Source organism: Rana temporaria, chromosome 1 (assembly GCF_905171775.1).
Source record: "Rana temporaria chromosome 1, aRanTem1.1, whole genome shotgun sequence".
Classification (NCBI taxonomy): Eukaryota; Metazoa; Chordata; class Amphibia; order Anura; family Ranidae; genus Rana; species Rana temporaria.
In genome coordinates, this window is record NC_053489.1 from 303,676,206 (window position 1) to 303,694,267 (window position 18,062).

Genomic DNA, 18,062 nt, shown 5'->3' on the forward strand with positions numbered 1-18,062 from the left:
AATAAATATCTGAAAAGTCAACTGCCTTCAGAAGTCACCTAATTAGTAAATAGTGTCCACCTGTGTGTAATTTAATCTCAGTATAAATACAGCTGTTGTATAAATGCACCTGTGAAGCCCTCAGAGGTTCGTTAGAGAACCTTAGTGAACAAACAGCATCATGAAGGCCAAGGAACACGCCAGACAGGTCAGATATAAGGTTGTAGAGAAGTTTAAAGCAGGGTTAGGTTATAAAAAAAAAAATATCCCAAGCTTTGAACATCTCAAGGAGCACTGTTCAATCCATCACCCGAAAATTGAAAGAGTATGGCACAACTGCAAACCTACCAAGACAGGCCAGTCCACCTAAACTGACAGGCCAGGCACCGACAGGCCAGGCAAAGAAAGCATTAATCAGAGAAGCAGCCAAGAGACCAATGGTAACTTTGGAGGAGCTGCAGACATCCACAGCTCAGGTGCGAGAATCTGTCCACAGGACAACTATTAGTCATGCACAAATCTGGCCTTTATGTAGGAGTGGCAAGAAAAAAGCCATTGTTGAAAAAAAGCCATAAGAAGTCCTGTGTGGGACACAGCAAAAATGTGGAAGAAGGTGCTCTGGTCAGATGAGACCAAAATGTTACTTTTTGACCTAAAAGAAAAACGCTTTGTGTGGTGAAAAATTAACACTGCACATCACCCTAAACACACAATCCCCACTGTGAAACATGGTGGTGGCATGCTTTTCTTCAGCAGGGACAGGGAAGATGGTCAGAGTTGATGGAAAGATGGATGGAGCCAAATACAAGCCAATCCTAGAAGAAAACCTGTTAGAGCCTGCAAAAGACTTGAGACTGGGGAGGAGATTCACATTCCAGCAGGACAATGACCCTAAACATACAGCCAGAGCTACAATGGAATGGTTTAGATCAAAGAATATTCATGTGTTAGAATGGCCCAGTCAAAGTTCAGACCTAAATCCAAAAGAGAATCTGTGGCAAGACTTGAAAATTGCTGTTCACAAACGCTCTCCATCCAAACTGACAGAGCTTGAGCTATTTTACAAAGGAGAATGGGCAAAAATGTCACTCTCTAGATGTGCAAAGCTGATAGAGACATGCCGAAAAAGACTTGTAGCTGAATACAAATGCCCCCACACACTTTTCACATATTTATCTGTAAAAAATGTTTAAAACCATTTATCATTTTCCTTACACTTCACAATTATGTGCCATTTTGTGTTGGTCTATCACAATCCCAATAAAATACATTTGTTTCTGGTTGTAACATGACAAAATGTGGAAAATCCCAAGGGGTATGAATACTTTTTCAAGGCACTGTATATGTACAACGGACAAATTACTGAAGTTTGAAGTTATAACTTCCAACCAGTAATTTCACAGTAAATAGATAAATAATAAATTATTATGTTATAACATATAAATATATGACATAGCTTGATTAAAACAGTACATTTTCAGCAGCATATTCTCATTCTCCTTCTTAAAGTGGTTGTAAAGGGGAAAAAAAAAATATATATTTTTTTTTTATTAAATTTTTTATTTTATTTTTAAATAACAAACATGTCATACTTACCTCCACTGTGCAGCATGTTTTGCACAGTATGGCTCCGATCCACGTCTTCTGGGGTCCCTCGGCGGCTGTCTCTGGTCCTCCTAGCAAGAACTCCACACATTCATTCGAGCTCCCTCGCATTGTGTGGAGTCCTTGCAGGCGCGCTCCCGTGATACAGTGACTGCATGTCCCTGACCTTAACCCATGTTCCCCTATTGCTCTGCTCAGTCAAAAGTCTGGGTATGGGTATGGGGGGAGTACCTGACAAGTTCCCTGTTCTCATACAATACAGCCTTTGTGGCCTAAGTGGACAATCACTAAACCCCATAGATTGTGCAACTGCCTTCTCTACTAGGTATTGTCAGTTATTGCCAACAACATTAAAATGGTGGGGGATATCATTGTGAACGGTAAGTGAAGCAAACATCTATGACATTGCTGCTTACCATTTCTAGAATGTGATAGCTGCATTCATTTTTTTAGGCTTCCTTTTTTTTCATCTGGTGATCCAGCCAGTAAATCTGTTGGTTTTTAAAAGAATCATTCTACGTTTCTCCAATGAACACGATAGAATACGGAAAATTCTGTCGAAACACTGGGCCATCCTAACAGAAGAACCATCCTTGTGTGGATTGGTCACTGAACGTCATCAGGTCACATACAGAAGGGCTGGATCTTTGGGTGAGATGCAAAATTTGGTGTACCTACCCATGTGGGTCTTGTTCTTTCTGCAAAGTAATAGGTAAAAGAACGTCCTTTACCCTACCTAACGGTGAACGCTTCCAACTGTAAAAAACAGGGTGTGATCTATTTGTTAGAGTGTCAATGTGGAACGTTTTATGTTGGTAAGACGTGGCAGGAACTGGGCCAACGTGTGAGTAAACACTTGGCTAGTATGAAGATATGCAATTTATTGGAGTTTAATAGCAGATTCCCTAATGGAGGCCGTCCTGGTACATTTCCGTAGGTTATCTGTCATGCTGTCCCATTGTTCAGTGGTGAAGGATTCATCTAGGTCTGATTCCCATTGCAGCATTTGGCGTGTTTTGTCTGGTAAATTATATTCATTTAGGGTTCTATACATTCTCGATATCAGGCCTCTGTCTCGGGGTGAAGTAAGACAAATTCGTTCAAAAATCGTAAAGGGGGTTTGGAGGGAGAGAGAAAAGTGTTTTTGATAGAATAGTTTGATATTATTGTAGTCTGAGAGTTCAGTATCTCTAAGTTTATATTCTGTTTGTGAATCTAAAAATGTGCGAAAAGTATTATTTTTAGTGAAAGCTTTTAAGTTAGATAGATTGAGGAGTTGCCAGACAGAATATTGGTTGGAGTGTAGATCTGGAGGGGTAAATAGAGGGTCCCCTAGGAAGGAAGCTAGGGGAGGGATCCCTGAAGCGATGTTAAATTTATGTTTATGTCTGTGCCATAATAGTAGGTCTTGATGTACTACTTTATTAAGGTGACCCAATCTTTGAGTTTTAATAGATTTGGACCATAGGAGGCCTTGGAGGTGGAACGGCAGGACAGATTGTTCCTCAAATTCTAGCCAAGGGATATGACTGGAAGGTGCATACCATTGTGCGAGTTGTGTATATCTGGCTGAGAGGTAGTATAGCCATAAGTTGGGCATACTCAACCCTCCCTTCGATTGAGGTCTATACATCAGTGCATATCCAAATCTAGATTTTTTATTTTGCCATATGAATTTGTTTATATCTCTTTGTATAGAATCTAGGGCACTTTTAGGGACCAGGATAGGGAGTGCTCTAAAGAAGAAAAGTAGTTTTGGAAGTATAACCATTTTGGTAGCAACTATCCTACCCATAAAGGACACATGGAATGCTGACCATGATTTGAGTAAATCTCTAATGTTTTGAAGCAATCTGGGGTAGTTTTTGTGGTATAGGGACTTGTAGCATGGGGTGATGTGGATGCCTAAATATCGGAAGGAGTCTGAACACCATTGAAAGGAAAATTTCTCCCTTAACATGGCAGTCAGATCGGGGGGGGGAATGAATCGGGAGGGCAGAACATTTGGATAGATTTATGCCTAACCCTGAAAGGTCATGAAATGTATCCAAAGTCTGGATTAGGTTTGGTAGCGAAAGTAAAGGGTCAGTGAGGAACAGGAGGACGTCGTCTGCATAGAGACTTAATTTTAAATCTTTCAGATCTTTTGTGTACCCTTTGATGTTGGTATTACTGCGGATAGCGCAGGCAAGGGGCTCAATAGCAAGAGCAAACAGGAGAGGGGATAAGGGGCAGCCCTGTCTTGTGCCCCTGCTTAATGGGAAAAATTAAGAGTTATGGCCGGGGAGCTTATCCTGCAACATCTCCCCTCTGTTTTAGAGGCTGCCTGGTACAGGGTTCCCTTATTCACACCTTCTGGGAATGTGCACACCTCAAAGACACATGGCAACAGGTCAGTATTAAAATAGAACAGATAACAGGTAGAAGAATAGAACTGACGCCTAAAATATGTCTCCTGTTTTATCCGATCCCCGACATCCCTATAGCCCACACCAGGCTTATACACACCTTACTCACATCAATACACTGGGCGATAGCGCTCAATTGGCGCTCCTCCGTTGTGCTATGGTCCCAAATCATGGATCGTATGATGTCCATTAATCTAGGAGAACGCATTCATCACACCTTATATGATACTATGACCATATATGATCAGAAATGGAAGCCTTGGGACCTTTCTCTGATAACTCACTGAATTAAGCCAATTTTTTTTTTTTTTTTATTATTTTTATTTTAATTCCGTTTTATTCTCTCTTTTTGCCATCAAACTAATTCATTAAGTTCTTACATTGTTGCATTGTGCTAGCAAATAGCCTTATATACAAACCATTACTTATTTATCTCCCGCTCGAATACCTGCTATGCATATTCTTTACAGATGTTGTTCACTGCTCTAGTATGTATTTTTGTACTTCTTGCCAATTCGAATTTAATCTGTACTGAGACTTATTTTTTCAATAAACCGTTTGTAAACAAAAAAGAAGATATGCAATTTATACTTACCTTTGGGCAGACATGTGGTGAAATGTCATGGCTATAAAATGCCATCAGTTAATTTCACTGTCTTGGACCGGGTGCACATCCCTAAATGGGGTGGTGACTGGAATAAGACGTTATTACAACGCAAAATAAGATGGATCAGACACCTAGATGCCACTACCATTCCAGGTTTAAACGAAGCGGAGAGTTTTAAACCATTTCTAGATGGTTTGAACTGGGAAAACTGACTAATTGGTATCCAATGTTCTCCAAGTTTTCCATCTCCCGGTGGCTCTTCCATCTTGCTGGGATGTCCGTATCGTAGGGCTCTTTCACACTGAGCGGATCCGTAATTGATCCACTCCGTTAGCCCGTTTGGCTCAGCGGGGATTCCTCTGTAAATCCCTGCTGAGGTGTCGGCGGACAGGGCGGTCCCCGCACACTGTGCAGAGACCGCCCTGTCTCTCCTCCGCTCTGCCCTATGGGGAATCGGATGAATACGGACCGTTTGTCCGTATTTATCCGATCCGTTATGCCGGACGGAAGAAAAATAGGGTTTTCTTCCGTCCGCAAAAGCGGATCTTTGTGGATGCATCATCCGCTAACGTCTGCAATCCCATAGGGATACATTACAAGTCCGTAAATGGACTTGTAATAAACGGACCGTTTGTCCGTATGTGTGAAAGGGCCCTTACTCCTTTCTACACTTTTTTTTGTCCTTTATGTCATACTTATGTGTGGGACGTCTTCAAGGGAAACAATATGGGGGTTATTTATTTATTTGTATAATTTGTATATATGTTTTCTCATCACATTTCTGTTTTTTGTATATATGTAATGGAATTTGTATATATTATTTTTTACATGCCCATGCACCTTACCCTATATGGATCATGGTTTTTTCCTTCCCCTCTTTTTTTGGACCTGCTTTAGGGTCTCCCTGTCGGCCCAGCTTGCCTGGCAGAGAGGCTCTTCCGGTATTCCAGGTAGGGCATTTTTTGATGGCTGTTCGGTTTGCACTATACTGCACGATACTGCACTATTGGCACTTTTATCTCCCTGGGTGCGAGTCACTGTCACTGGTTGGACGTGACTACCGAGAGGGATCTATTTTTCCAATTACAGCCCTTTTGGATGATACCGCATGTGGATTTGACCAGAAAAGTGTACCTGGGTTTTACGCTGTTACCTTACAGCAGTAAGGTAAGGGGACATCCTCACTTACTCTGAAGAAAACACCGGGAATTAACTTTGTTTCACGTCACTTTGGCATTTACACCAGCACTTTTATTTTGGATTTTCTCCTGCTGTTATGGTTACAGCTATCTGCTGTATGGACATTTAATTTAGTGTTATTGCAGTCACCGATGTGTGTTGTAGTTTACACCCTATTGTGTATCAGTACATTTGGTACCATTATATTGCACTTTATGACACTTGCACTGTCACTTTGTACTACTTCATTATTTGGCAGCTAGCCTTTGCTGCACTGTAGCACGTTTATTTTGATGTTATTCACTTGTTATGGTATATTATTATCATTTTTACTGTGATTGTGATTATTAGTCAGATCTTATCTTTCCATATATTAGGATCTGCCATATTTCCTTTGCACACTATCCCACTCCCCATTCACAGCGCAGCACTACCCCCCTATTCTCAAGTTTGTCCAGGGGTTTTTACTAAAAATGGGGGGGTTTTCTTTTATATGGAATAGTTGCTATTTTTTCTTCTCTTCATTTTTTTTTGGTTATTTGCCCCTTGCTACCTTGACTCTTTGTCTATAGGAAATCTTGGGACATTTAGTTTTTTCTGGCAATCCTATTTGGACAATTGGTTTTGTTCAGTGGTTCTTTTTGCTGTGGACGTCTCTCTTCTTTGGGGGACTCGAGCGGGCTCCATACGAGGGGATTGGTTCTTTTCTGGGACAGGTGCATGTAAGTTTCTTATTTTCAAAGATGTTATTTCTACTGAGGACTATGTTATGTTTATCTATCATCGTCCTTTGTTTGCACTAAGCATATGTATTATTTGACTGTGTTTCTGCAATTTCAGAGAAGCTGTTTTTCCCTGAGGAGGACATTAGTGTAAATCCACAAAGTTGAAATGCGTCGGATCAGCTGTCTGAAACACCTTTAGGAACCTCTCTTTCCAGGTTCTTGAGGTTCAAACACAGATATCATTCATCATCTCTTCATATGCACTGTCATTTATTGTTTTTAACCTACCACTCGGTGGTGTGTATTTGTATGTATATATGTTTCTGTCATTGTATAATTTTTGTATAACTTTTCTATTAAATTTAGATTTTTTATATATATTTTCTGGACCCTTTTTTCATTGCCCACAACATCCCAATTTTTAGAGGTATTTTCTTCTTTGGTTTTTAAAGGAACAAGCTCTCCAGCAGAATGTATCAGTTACAGAAATGAGACAAACCATATAACACTAGCAGGGGTGCTCACAATGGCCAACTTTCATTTTTTTATGTAAAACCTTTATCCCAATAGGGAAAAAAAAACTGTTTGCTATCACTGATAATAAAGTCTTAGCTGGAGGTTAGCTTTAATTGGTTACTGTATTTAAATCTGCTAGTACGTCTAACACACCCCTCCACCCAGTCTAACAATGCTGCTGTCCAAAGGGGCCCTCTGTGTTCTGTCATTCAGAGTGGAGGCACTCTAGTACAGGGAGTGTGTTACTAGCCACATCACAACTAATAATTGGAAAGCTGCAATTTATAAAATGTTTGCTTTGGAGTTTAATACCACTTTAAAATGATTGAGTTTTAATTTTTATGACAGGTTTCCTTTAAGACGGTCACTTTTGCATGCATAGCTAACAAATGTTAGGATTATGGTTCTCCTCTAAAGTTGTATACTGTATTGTGAATAGAAATGGTATATTGCGAAAAGTCAATGAAATTCGGGCAAATATATTGGAACTCAACTCTGGTTAGATAATTTCCCGCCTAATTCAAATTTGGATCAGGGGGGCGTGTTTTATGTAAATCTACTGTGACCCGACGTGATTGACGTTTTTCCCGAACGGCGCATGCGCCGTCTGTGGAATTTCCCAGTGTGCATTGCTCCAAAGTACGCCACAAGGACGTCATTGGTTTCGACGTGAACGTAAATGACGTCCAGCCCCATTCACGGACGGCTTACGCAAACGACGTAACTTTTTCAAATTTCGATGCGGGAAGGACGGCCATACTTAACATTGGTACGCCGCACTTATGCCTCATATAGCAGGGGCAACTATACGCCGGGAACTTTACTGCGTCGGTCGGGCGTACGTTCATGAATTCGCGTATCTAGCTGATTTACATATTTCGACGTGTAAATCAGCTTACACGCCCCTAGCGGTCAGCGGAAAAATGCAGTTATGATCCGACGGCATAAGAGACTTTTGCCTGTCGGATCTAATGGATATCTATGAGTAACTAATTCTAAGAATCAGGCGCATATATACGACGGGTCGGATTAGGACTTACGACGGCGTACATGGCGCTGCGCCGTCGTAAGTCCTTTCAGAATCTGGCCCTTGGGTATTTTATTATCACATGCAGTTCCAGATTGCCCTTTCTATGTCCGAGACTGGGAGCGAGAACTAGGTTATAATCTATCCCATTAAGGATGGGGCAAGGTGTTCTACCTTACTTTTTCGTCCTATTCACAGGAACGCAACTATAAGATTATGACGAGATTGTACCTCTGCCCGGTCTTACTAAATAAAATTAATCCTTCTATTTCTGACCTATGCTGAAGATGCAGTGAATCGAGGGGCACATTATTACATCTATGGTGGTCTTGCTCTAAAATAAAACCATCTTGGTTGGCTACATTTAAACTCGGACATGTGGTCACTGGTAAAAATTGGCAGGAGAATCCCGAGGTAGAGCTTCTCTCTTTAATTCCTGGGTTAGTTAAATCAATTAAAAAGGGAATATTTAGATTTTTTTTTGATGGCAGGAAGAGCCTTAATTACAAGACATTGGAAGTCCCAAATAATACCAACAATATGGGAATGGGTAGTAGAGATGAATCATATAATGCAAATGAAAGAGCTGATAGGTATAGCAAATAATGGTGAATGTAACGTCTGAGAAGTCTGGGTCCCGTGGGTGGAGTTGCTGGAGTCTCCTCAGATGATATATTTCCTGTAACTGTTGGGATCCTGTCTGTTCGATGGTATAATTTTTTTATTTATTTTTTCGTTTTGGTGTGTGGGCTGTTTGTTGCTGTTGTTTGTTTTTGTTTGGTGGTGTTGTTTGTTAGGTCTTGTTTTTTTATGTGTGCATACATGTATATAAAAATTGGCACTGATAGCGAATATGTCAGCACATTATATTTAGGCAACTTTAAGTTCTTTATTTTATGAAAATGCAAGTGGGAATGGTAAATATAAAACTTGGCTAAATTAAGGATATTTAGGCCATGGGCACTAAGCATAATTATTCCCTTTCCTTTTTTTCTTTTTCTCTTTGTATTATTGTTGTAGAATGCCATTCTTTTTCATAAAAATATATTAATATATTAAGACGAAATTCGAGCCCAGTAAAAAAAAAGTCAAAGAGGCATGCAGAAGATGCATTTTTTTGGCCAACATAGTTAATAACCACTGTGGTGGTGGGACTCTGTCCTACCTGAAAGATTGCTGGTTTACGCCAGATTTTGGAGAGAAAGACACATTGATTGCACAGCTGTGTGTTTTAGCTATTTAGTTCTGACCTGACTATGGCTCAGGGCCCCACATAACAGACAGGAAGTCTGTGCATGGGAGTCAGGTGGACTCCCATCCCTCTGAGAGGAGTCAGAGGCTGTATGTCTGCAGGAGTCAGATGTCATTGGTGATTGAGCAGCAAGGCGCTGATCGGGAGTAGCTAGGAGAGAGCTTAACCCTAGGAAACGCTGTTTGGTTCTGAGGAACAGACTTAAGGCCTAGGCTAAAGGCCTGAAACAGCCGGATGGCAAGAATGAAAGCCAGGAGGCTAAAGTGTTGAGTATGCAAGATACAGTAATGGTGGAACCCCCTGCGAGGGCTACTGATGTATTTGTGAACTTTTTGTGCTTTTAAAAAAAAGTGGGCTACCAGGCCCGTAAAAATTCAGTTCTGGACTGGCGTACTCACTAAAAAACACACCTACCGCTGGAGTCTGATCACCCCAATCTTACTCCACTTATTTTTAATGTCTGATCTCAGGCAAAAATATTGTTTTTAAAAGTTTGAATTCAGTGAAGGTTCACATGAATTAATCTTATTTATGAGTACCTTCTCAATTGGGAACATGATTTGGGTATTACGTTTACAGAAGAGAAGAGGGATAGGATTATACAGGCCTCCATCTCTAGTAAGGTCCAAGAGACTTGATACAAAATCCTATCTAGAAGGTATAGAGTCCCCAAAATCTTACAATTGTTCCCCCAGAGCTCCTCGTTATGTTGGAGATGTCAAATGGAGGTGGGCTCCATCCTCTACGTTTTCTCTTCCTGTGAAGGTATTAAAGAGTTCTGGTCACAAACACTGGATTCAGAGGCTTCCTGATATCCAGATCCCAGATTATTCAGTCGCTTTTCTGTTGCATTGGACCCCATGTCCTTGAAACGTTAGAAGCGCTCCCTCCTACTTCATCTGCTGAATGCTACAAAGGCACATATCCCACTATTCTAGAAACAAACCACACCCCCTTCCATTAAGACTTGATTTACCAAGATTAAATCAAAGATCTCATGGCTGAGATATAGAGAGGAACAGGTTCGTAAAACATGGTTTTACTGGATGGAATTTGCATTCACATCTGGATATCGGGATATTTTGGGTTTTCAACGGTGACATCCTTGACTGTTCCTTTTGAGGTGATGCGTTTGACCCCAACAGACTTCCCTAAGCTAGCTCTACTCGGGCAGTGCACTCACTTTTCCCTAACCCCCTCACACCACCCCCCTCTTTGTTTTGTCTCTTTTTTTCTGAAAAAGTTATACAGATGTAAGCTTGTCAAGGAACTCTATGGCTACTGTTTGGATGGACCTTGTATCTGCTGGTCTATCTGCAGTGATTCTACTACTAACTTTATTTCTGCATGCATACCATGCTCCTTGCTCATGCTGCTTGTTCTTTGTGGGAGCCTAAAGGACCTTGAAAATCCCTGTATGGCGTAAATACGAATAAATAAAGAATTTAAAATATAAAATTATACTCTCTATAGTGCTCCAGAGCAACCAATTAGATTCAGATCAGCTCCAGAAAGTAACAGGATAGTGGCTATTTGAATCAGACTGTACAGCAATACAACCTGCAGGTATATGACACATATGGTTTATAATGCACAGTATAACATCATAAATGACAGCTGTGACAAAGAACCTACAAGGACTGCAAGGGTCTAAGACAAAGAAAGCAACTTGCAGTTAGGAGATGGGCATGACAGCCAAGTTTATTTTAATAATTAATGGAACATTTTCAGGTAAGTAAATGGATAGTGGTAGTAATGTCATAGGGCCAGATTCACAAAGGACTTACGATGGCGTATCTACTGATACGCCGTCGTATGTCCGAATGAGCACCGTCGTATCTATGCGCCTGATTCTTAGAATCAGTTACGCTTGAATTCGGCCAAGATACGACTGACGTAAGTCTCCTACGCCGTTGTATCTTGGGTACATATTTACACTGGCCGCTAGGGGGCGCTTCCGTATATATTTCCGCGTCGAATATGCAAATGAGCTAGATACGCCGATTCACGAATGTACTTGCGCCCGGCGTATTAATATATGCTGTTTACGTAAGGCGTACGACCGGCGTAACTTTACCCCTCATAAAGCAGGTGTAAGTCATGTTAACCCATGGACATCGGAAATGTCGGAACAGCGTCGTATTTTACGCTGTTTCCGTAAGTCATACGTGAATGGGGCTGGGCGTGTGTTACGTTCACGTCGACAAAGCATTGAGCCGACGTATCTTGGGGAGTTTTTGCGACGGACTTTGAGCATGCGCGCGCATGCGCCGTTCGATCGGCCACTCATTTACATGGGGTCACGGCTCATTGTAATACAACACGCCCACTGCCTTGATAATTTGAATTAGGCGGGCTTACGCCGGCCCATTTACACTATGCCGCCGTAACTTAGAGCGCAAGTTCTTTCTGAATACGGTACTCGCTCTAAGTTACGGCAGCGTAGCGTATATGAGATGCGCTACGCCAGCAGAAAGTTAGGCCATTCTTTCTGAATCCGGGCTATATTCTTCAAATGTTTGCTTTTTTTTTTAGGGCATAATATATCATACAGAATTATAATATTCCTAATATAAGCTGCATTTTACAGGTGTTTAATACAAATATTTCCCAATATTACTAACCTGTTCTGTTGATCTGCACCTATAGCAGGATTTGTAAATTGCAAACAAATAGAAAAAATACAGCATTTCTAGTGTTTGTGATTTTTGTGTACTATCTCTTACCTGGGTCAAATTGTATGAGTTTAGAAGGACTTGTAGAAAAGTCTTTCCCATCCATAGCACTTATTCCATTCACCTTAAAAAGATAGTAAGACATATGATAAATATAATAAGAATTCATTAACCACCTCATTTCCAGCACCTGAAAAACCATTTTCACTCCCAAAGAGTATCTCCCAATGTTTTTTCATTTTTAAACATTTTCAAGTGTAAATTCATAGCGGGACTAGGTCAGTTTAAGGGGGGCCTGGCACCTCTGCAGTAACATATGACTTATAATAGGGATCTATTGCTAACTGTTATTAGCAAGCAAAACTTTTCAGGCCTATTTTGACTGTCTGATATATATACTATGAATTCATGTGTTTACTATGTGATATATGTCAGTTTTTCCATGGCCTGTCATGAATTTATTACTTTATTGCAGCATGTACTCAATTAATGATATGTTTTTTTTCTCCCGATTTCAGAATAAATTATATTTATATTTTTACCAATTTTCATTATATTATATTTCCAGTGACTTCCATCATATAAAGTCCCATGACCATAGCTTTTTCTTGCTTGGATGGAGGCTTGTCACTGTGGTTTTTGCCAGTTCATTTTTTGCTTTTCTCCGAGTTCCAATGAAGGTCTACATGATAGAAGCATCCTATGAGAATCAAGCATTTCCCAAGACTTCCCTGACTTTTTCTATCACTCAGTGTAATGTTCTTGCAAGTTACTGAATGAGACTTTCATGGATTTTTTTGCAATTGGTAACCTGATCAGGCATCAGAAGGGTAACTGAACTGTGAGGGATATGTGGATACACAACCAAGAACATAACGACTAGTACACAGGTGCCACTGCTACACCCAAATGTGCCACTTAGTTTGTTAGGTTCTATGTTATCTGCCTCAACTCTTGAAATGACTCGGTCCCCACTAACATACCTGGTTACGCTTTATGAAAGTACACAGAAACATAGACCACAAACAATGTAAGGATTAAAATTATGAATGTATTATTGAAGGGTAAGCAAAGGCAAGGCAAATAACAAATAAACAGGACAAAAGAATATGTTAGATTACCTGACAGGCAGGTTAGCCTCACCTACAACCATTACCTTATGCCGCAAAAAGGCTAAGCCCCATTACACTAGTCCACACAGTATAAATGAGAATAGCATCAACCATGAAAGCATGAAGCCTCATTGTAAATAGCAATGGCTATTCAAACAATGTTCCTGGGTGCACTCTATGCATACAGCCTCAGCAGTGGATGGGTGTATGTGCTACTGGGGTACCCCTGGTGGTGTTTAAAGTACCTGTACCTGGCACCAAATTGTCAGTGGTGGCCACCTTTTGTTGGGGCCCTTTTATAGGTGGTGCGCATGTAGCTGTCCCTTTATGACTGGACACACAAGATTTCTGATGGGCTACTAAGTAAGTCTCAGTTTGTCTGAACTGTGGGAAACAAGGTGTTAAGCTTGGTAAATCCGCTCACCACTCTCGGTATGCAATGAATGAGGGTGACCACTTGGCGTTTGGTTTTCCCAGAAGTTTCAGCCTCACTATCAGGTCCTCTCTGATGTGGTGGCACATGGCGCCAGGTCTTCCCAGCTCGGGTCCAAGACACAGCAACTCTCTCTGTGACTCCAGAGTCCAAGACCCCAGCAACAGGTTTACAATATCTCGTTCCCCACACTGGTCTGTCTGAGCTCTAGTTATTTTGCCTGGGAAAGCTGTCTGGTTCTCCTCCTCTGTATACAGGGAATTGTAGGCCATTCACGGACTGCATATCTCATGATCCTTGTCAAGGACAATGGAGAAGAGAATTTCTCACAGAAAGACACTCTGATCCTAGTGCAGTGGTCAGAGGTAGGAAGAAAGGCAGACATGAAACTTCACAGCCTGTCCTGTCCTCTACACATCAATATAGAGGTGGAGGGAGTAGATCAGGCACAGGTAAAGTGTATGAAAAGCCCAATCCTTTTTTTTACATTTAGGTAGGGAAGAGTTAAAGCACCATCAAATTATGTTTTGCTGCCCATGTCCCAGTGGGTAGATTTCCCTTAATTTCCTGTCTTGAAATCACATTAAATGAAAGGAATTTTCATTTATCATAGGGGACGTTTTCCTCGTTGTTTTCTGGGACAACTTAAGATTTTTATTTTCCCCCTCACTTCCTAATATAGTGACAGGGGGCCAGATTCACAAAAGAGATATGACGGCGTATCTCCTGATACGCCGTCGTATCTCTGTGATCCGCCCGTCGTAACTATGCGGCTGATTCATAGAATCAGTTACGCATAGATAGCCCTAAGATCCGACAGGTGTAATTGACTTACACCGTCGGATCTTAGGATGCAATTCTAGGCCAGCCGCTAGGTAGCGATTCCATTGAGGTCGGCGTAGAATATGCAAATGACTAGTTACGGCGATTCACGAAAGTACGCTTTACCCGTCGCTCTAAATTTACGTTGTTTCCGTCGAGATACGCTGCGTAAAACTAAGGCTGCCCTCTAGGTGGTGTAACCCATGTTAAGTATGGCCGTCGTTCCCGCGTCAAAATTTTTAAATTCACGTCGTTTGCGTAAGTCGTCCGTGAATGGCGCTGGACACCATTTACATTAACGTCGAAACCAACAACGTCATTTAGCGCAATGCACGTCGGGTAATTTGACGGACGGAGCATGCGCAGTACGTTCGGCGCGGGACCGTGCCTAATTTAAATGGTGCCCGTCTCATTTGAATGAGGCGGGCTTGCGCCGAACGGATTTACGTTACACCGCCGCAAGTTTACAGGTAAGAGCTTTGTGAATCAGGCACTTACGCTGTAAACGTGCGGCGGTGTAACGTAAATGGGATACGTTACGCCGCCGCAGCGTAACGTATTTGTACCTGAATCTGGCCCTGGGTCCCCAGGTCAAACAGAGGAGTATACAGTATCTCCCCAGTGAGAACACAAAGTGTTATAAAGTTGACAAAGCATTGACAAAGTCCCCCACTCTATCCACATCTAAAAAAAAAACGCCTTTGCATACACATTAATTAATAACTGTAAGTTTTACACTTACAAATAACTTATATTTTTCATGCTAATTGCATTCATGATATCTGATACTAAGTCTGTGTTAATGAACTCTTTACCATCTGATCACACTGCAGAACTAGCAACCACATTGCACACAGCAATAATTGTACCAGATGTAAATACAGTGACAGGACTAATGGCCATTGAAAAAAAGATGCTCCATAATGTGCTTTGCTTAATATTTGGCAACCTTCTAGACTTAATGAATGCATTGCTCCATGCAAAATCATGTACCCAGTAGCTAGGGGATCTTCTCATAAAATGATGGAATATGAAAAGTTATGTATGAAGTTACTTTTTTACCCTTTACCATTAACAGGTCAAATGTGTTAATTTCAGCACTAGGGGGATTTATCAGAACTGGAACAGCTGTACATGGCATTGGCAACCAATCCACTTTTTTAATTTAAAACTTTAAGTGGAACTAATGTTCTGTTGTAACACACTGTGTACAGGCAGGCTTTTTATTGCAGAAGAGAAATGCTATTTTTTTTTAAGTTCTGCAGTGTAGTGAAACACACCCACAAAACTTAACACCAGGTGCCAGAAAAAAAAAATTCCTCTGGTCCTAGCCAAAAGGCCCGGCCCTAAAGGCAGGTAAGAAAAAAAGTGTGCTATGGTGTAGTGCCCATGCATGGTGCCGAAAATCTCATAGTGAGCTTCCTCACCATGAGACACAGCACCCCACTCTAGAGACATGTACACCATGGGCTCCTCTCAGCCTGGCCCCTGGCTAGAGCAGCACAGCCCGGTTTCTACCAGCAAGGCATTCGAATTTAGGTATAGCCCTGCCATCAACCAGGGACTAGCCTGTGTGACTCGGGCCAGATTCAACCCAGGAGGAAAGGGGCCCTACCACTGTTACCAACCAATTACATCAGGCCGGATATTAGACAGCACCCCCTTTCTGGAGGCACTCTGTTCTTTCTCCCAATGACTAATACTACACTTGATCTTAGCCAAAAGGCTGCAATAAACTACACTTACCTACCTGATCACAGCAATCCATGGAATGTAAGATAAGTTGCACATGTGCAGCTCAGCTTACAGCAGCCAGCATGATCATGTGCGCTTGGATGACTAGCTCCGGCACATACACAGGAGTGAAGTCACTCCCCAACGGCCAATAAAGAGGCTCAAAAAACGGCACACAAGAGAAGATGCCACCACTGGAGAGACGATTGGAAAGGTGAGCATCTCTGCCTTTAGTTCCGCTTTAACTAAACAAGTTGAAGTTAGAAGCTGATTGGTTGTCATGCACAGCTGCTCCAGATTCTAGCTAATCCAGTTTAAATAAATTACCCCAAGAGTTTATCCTTCATGTGTGACATATTGTATACAGCACTTCAATGCATTGCTTTGTAGTCTAATGCCAGCTTTTGTTATCGCTTTAAATAGTTTGCTTAGGCATAGTAAACAAATATGGCTGCTGTCAGCACTGTAAAAACTATATGTAGCATCAGTTACATAGAGTTTATAGAGTATATAGCACTGTGTTCTGGCAGTTGTACAGGGACTTCCCATCCCATTTGCGGAACAAAATTGATGCTGCTCATACATTCATAGGCAGCTTTCTTTTTCTATCATTGAATACAAGGCTTCCTCTGATTGGCTGTAGTTGAGAGGCATGCAGGTGACATCAAATCAAACAGAGGAAGCTTTGACAGCAGTATTCGTAAAAGCTTAGCCCAAAAAAAAAAACGATTTAACTAGTTCCCGACCAGGGCCCCCTAGGCGAGCCGCCATAGCTGTACGTTGGCCCTTGAAGATGCTGTATGAGGTCAATGCGAGTGCTCGGCGTGATGACACCAAAAAATATGTAGAAGAATACATATTGGCCTAAACTGAGGAAAAACATTTTTTATTTAAATTGGGATATTTATTATAGCAAAAAGTAAAACATTGTGTTTTTTTCAAAATTGTCGGTATTTTCTTGTTTATAGCGCAAAAAATAAAAACTGCAGAGGTGATCAAATACCATCAAAAGAAAGCTCTATTTGTGGGAAAAAAAGGACTTAAATTTTGCTTGGGCACAGCATCGCACGACCGTGCAAATGTCAGTTAAAGCGACAGTGCCGTATCGCAAAAATTGGCCTGGTCAGGAAGGGAGTAAAATCTTCTGGGGCTGAAGTGGTTAAAGTGATATCAAACCTTAGTTAGGCTTTAAAGTAGAACTAAAGACAAAAAATATGGGTTTTCATTTTGGAAATAGTAAGGGACCCCTGTCTGTTTTTTATTTGCCATCTGTGTCCCATTGGGACGATTTTTCCATCACTTCCTGTCCCATTGCCCAACAGGAATTTTAAAGAAATACCTCCAAAGTGAGGTTCCTAGTGGAAAATTTTCTCTTTATTCTTTTTTTGGTGATAACCCACAATGTGGGAATTTCACTCTTGGTAATAATGGTAAACAGGAAAAAAAGAGAGCATGAATATTTCTAATGCGGACACAGACAGCAATAAAAACATTGCAGGTGTTCTAATCGCTCTCTGCTCTGTCTAAAAATGAAAATATATTGCCTTTATTTATACTTTAACAACTGTACTTTTAGCCTTTGAATAAATATGCAGCCAAAATGTGTACGTTAATTTTAAACAATGAAAATGTGTTACCATTACTGTGATGAAGGCAGAGTCTACAGGGTAACCTTTCCTTGTGAGCTTCAAAGACACCCCCGCTTCTGTCTCACACACCTCATACTTGGCTTGAAATACTTCAATACGAGACCATTTCAGACTTAAGCTGTAAAATAGTAAAATACCCAATAATATATTTTAATAATAGTGCTGATAACAATTAGAATAATGAGTATACATGGCATGCACTGATAATAAGTAATTCCTTCTTCTATAATCAAAAGAACAATTTGAGACCAAAATCTCCTTAAAATTTAAGAGATGCAACCTTCTTATCCACTGTTTTTGGGGTCTCCATGACGCTAACATATATCCCTGTATACATAG

The 18,062-nt window shown here is 41.0% G+C and overlaps 1 protein-coding gene across 1 annotated transcript in view; it reads right to left on the bottom strand.

Annotated features, from left to right (window-relative positions):
- Positions 1 to 18,062, bottom strand: part of FREM1 (FRAS1 related extracellular matrix 1) — a 213,905-nt gene that overhangs the window by 51,358 nt on the left and 144,485 nt on the right. Inside the window, exons 28-29 of the mRNA XM_040358513.1 lie at positions 17,712 to 17,841; positions 12,025 to 12,097 (exon numbers count right to left, since the gene is read on the bottom strand). Of these exons, the coding sequence (XP_040214447.1) occupies positions 12,025 to 12,097; positions 17,712 to 17,841 (203 nt within the window). The remainder of the gene's footprint in view (positions 1 to 12,024; positions 12,098 to 17,711; positions 17,842 to 18,062) is intronic.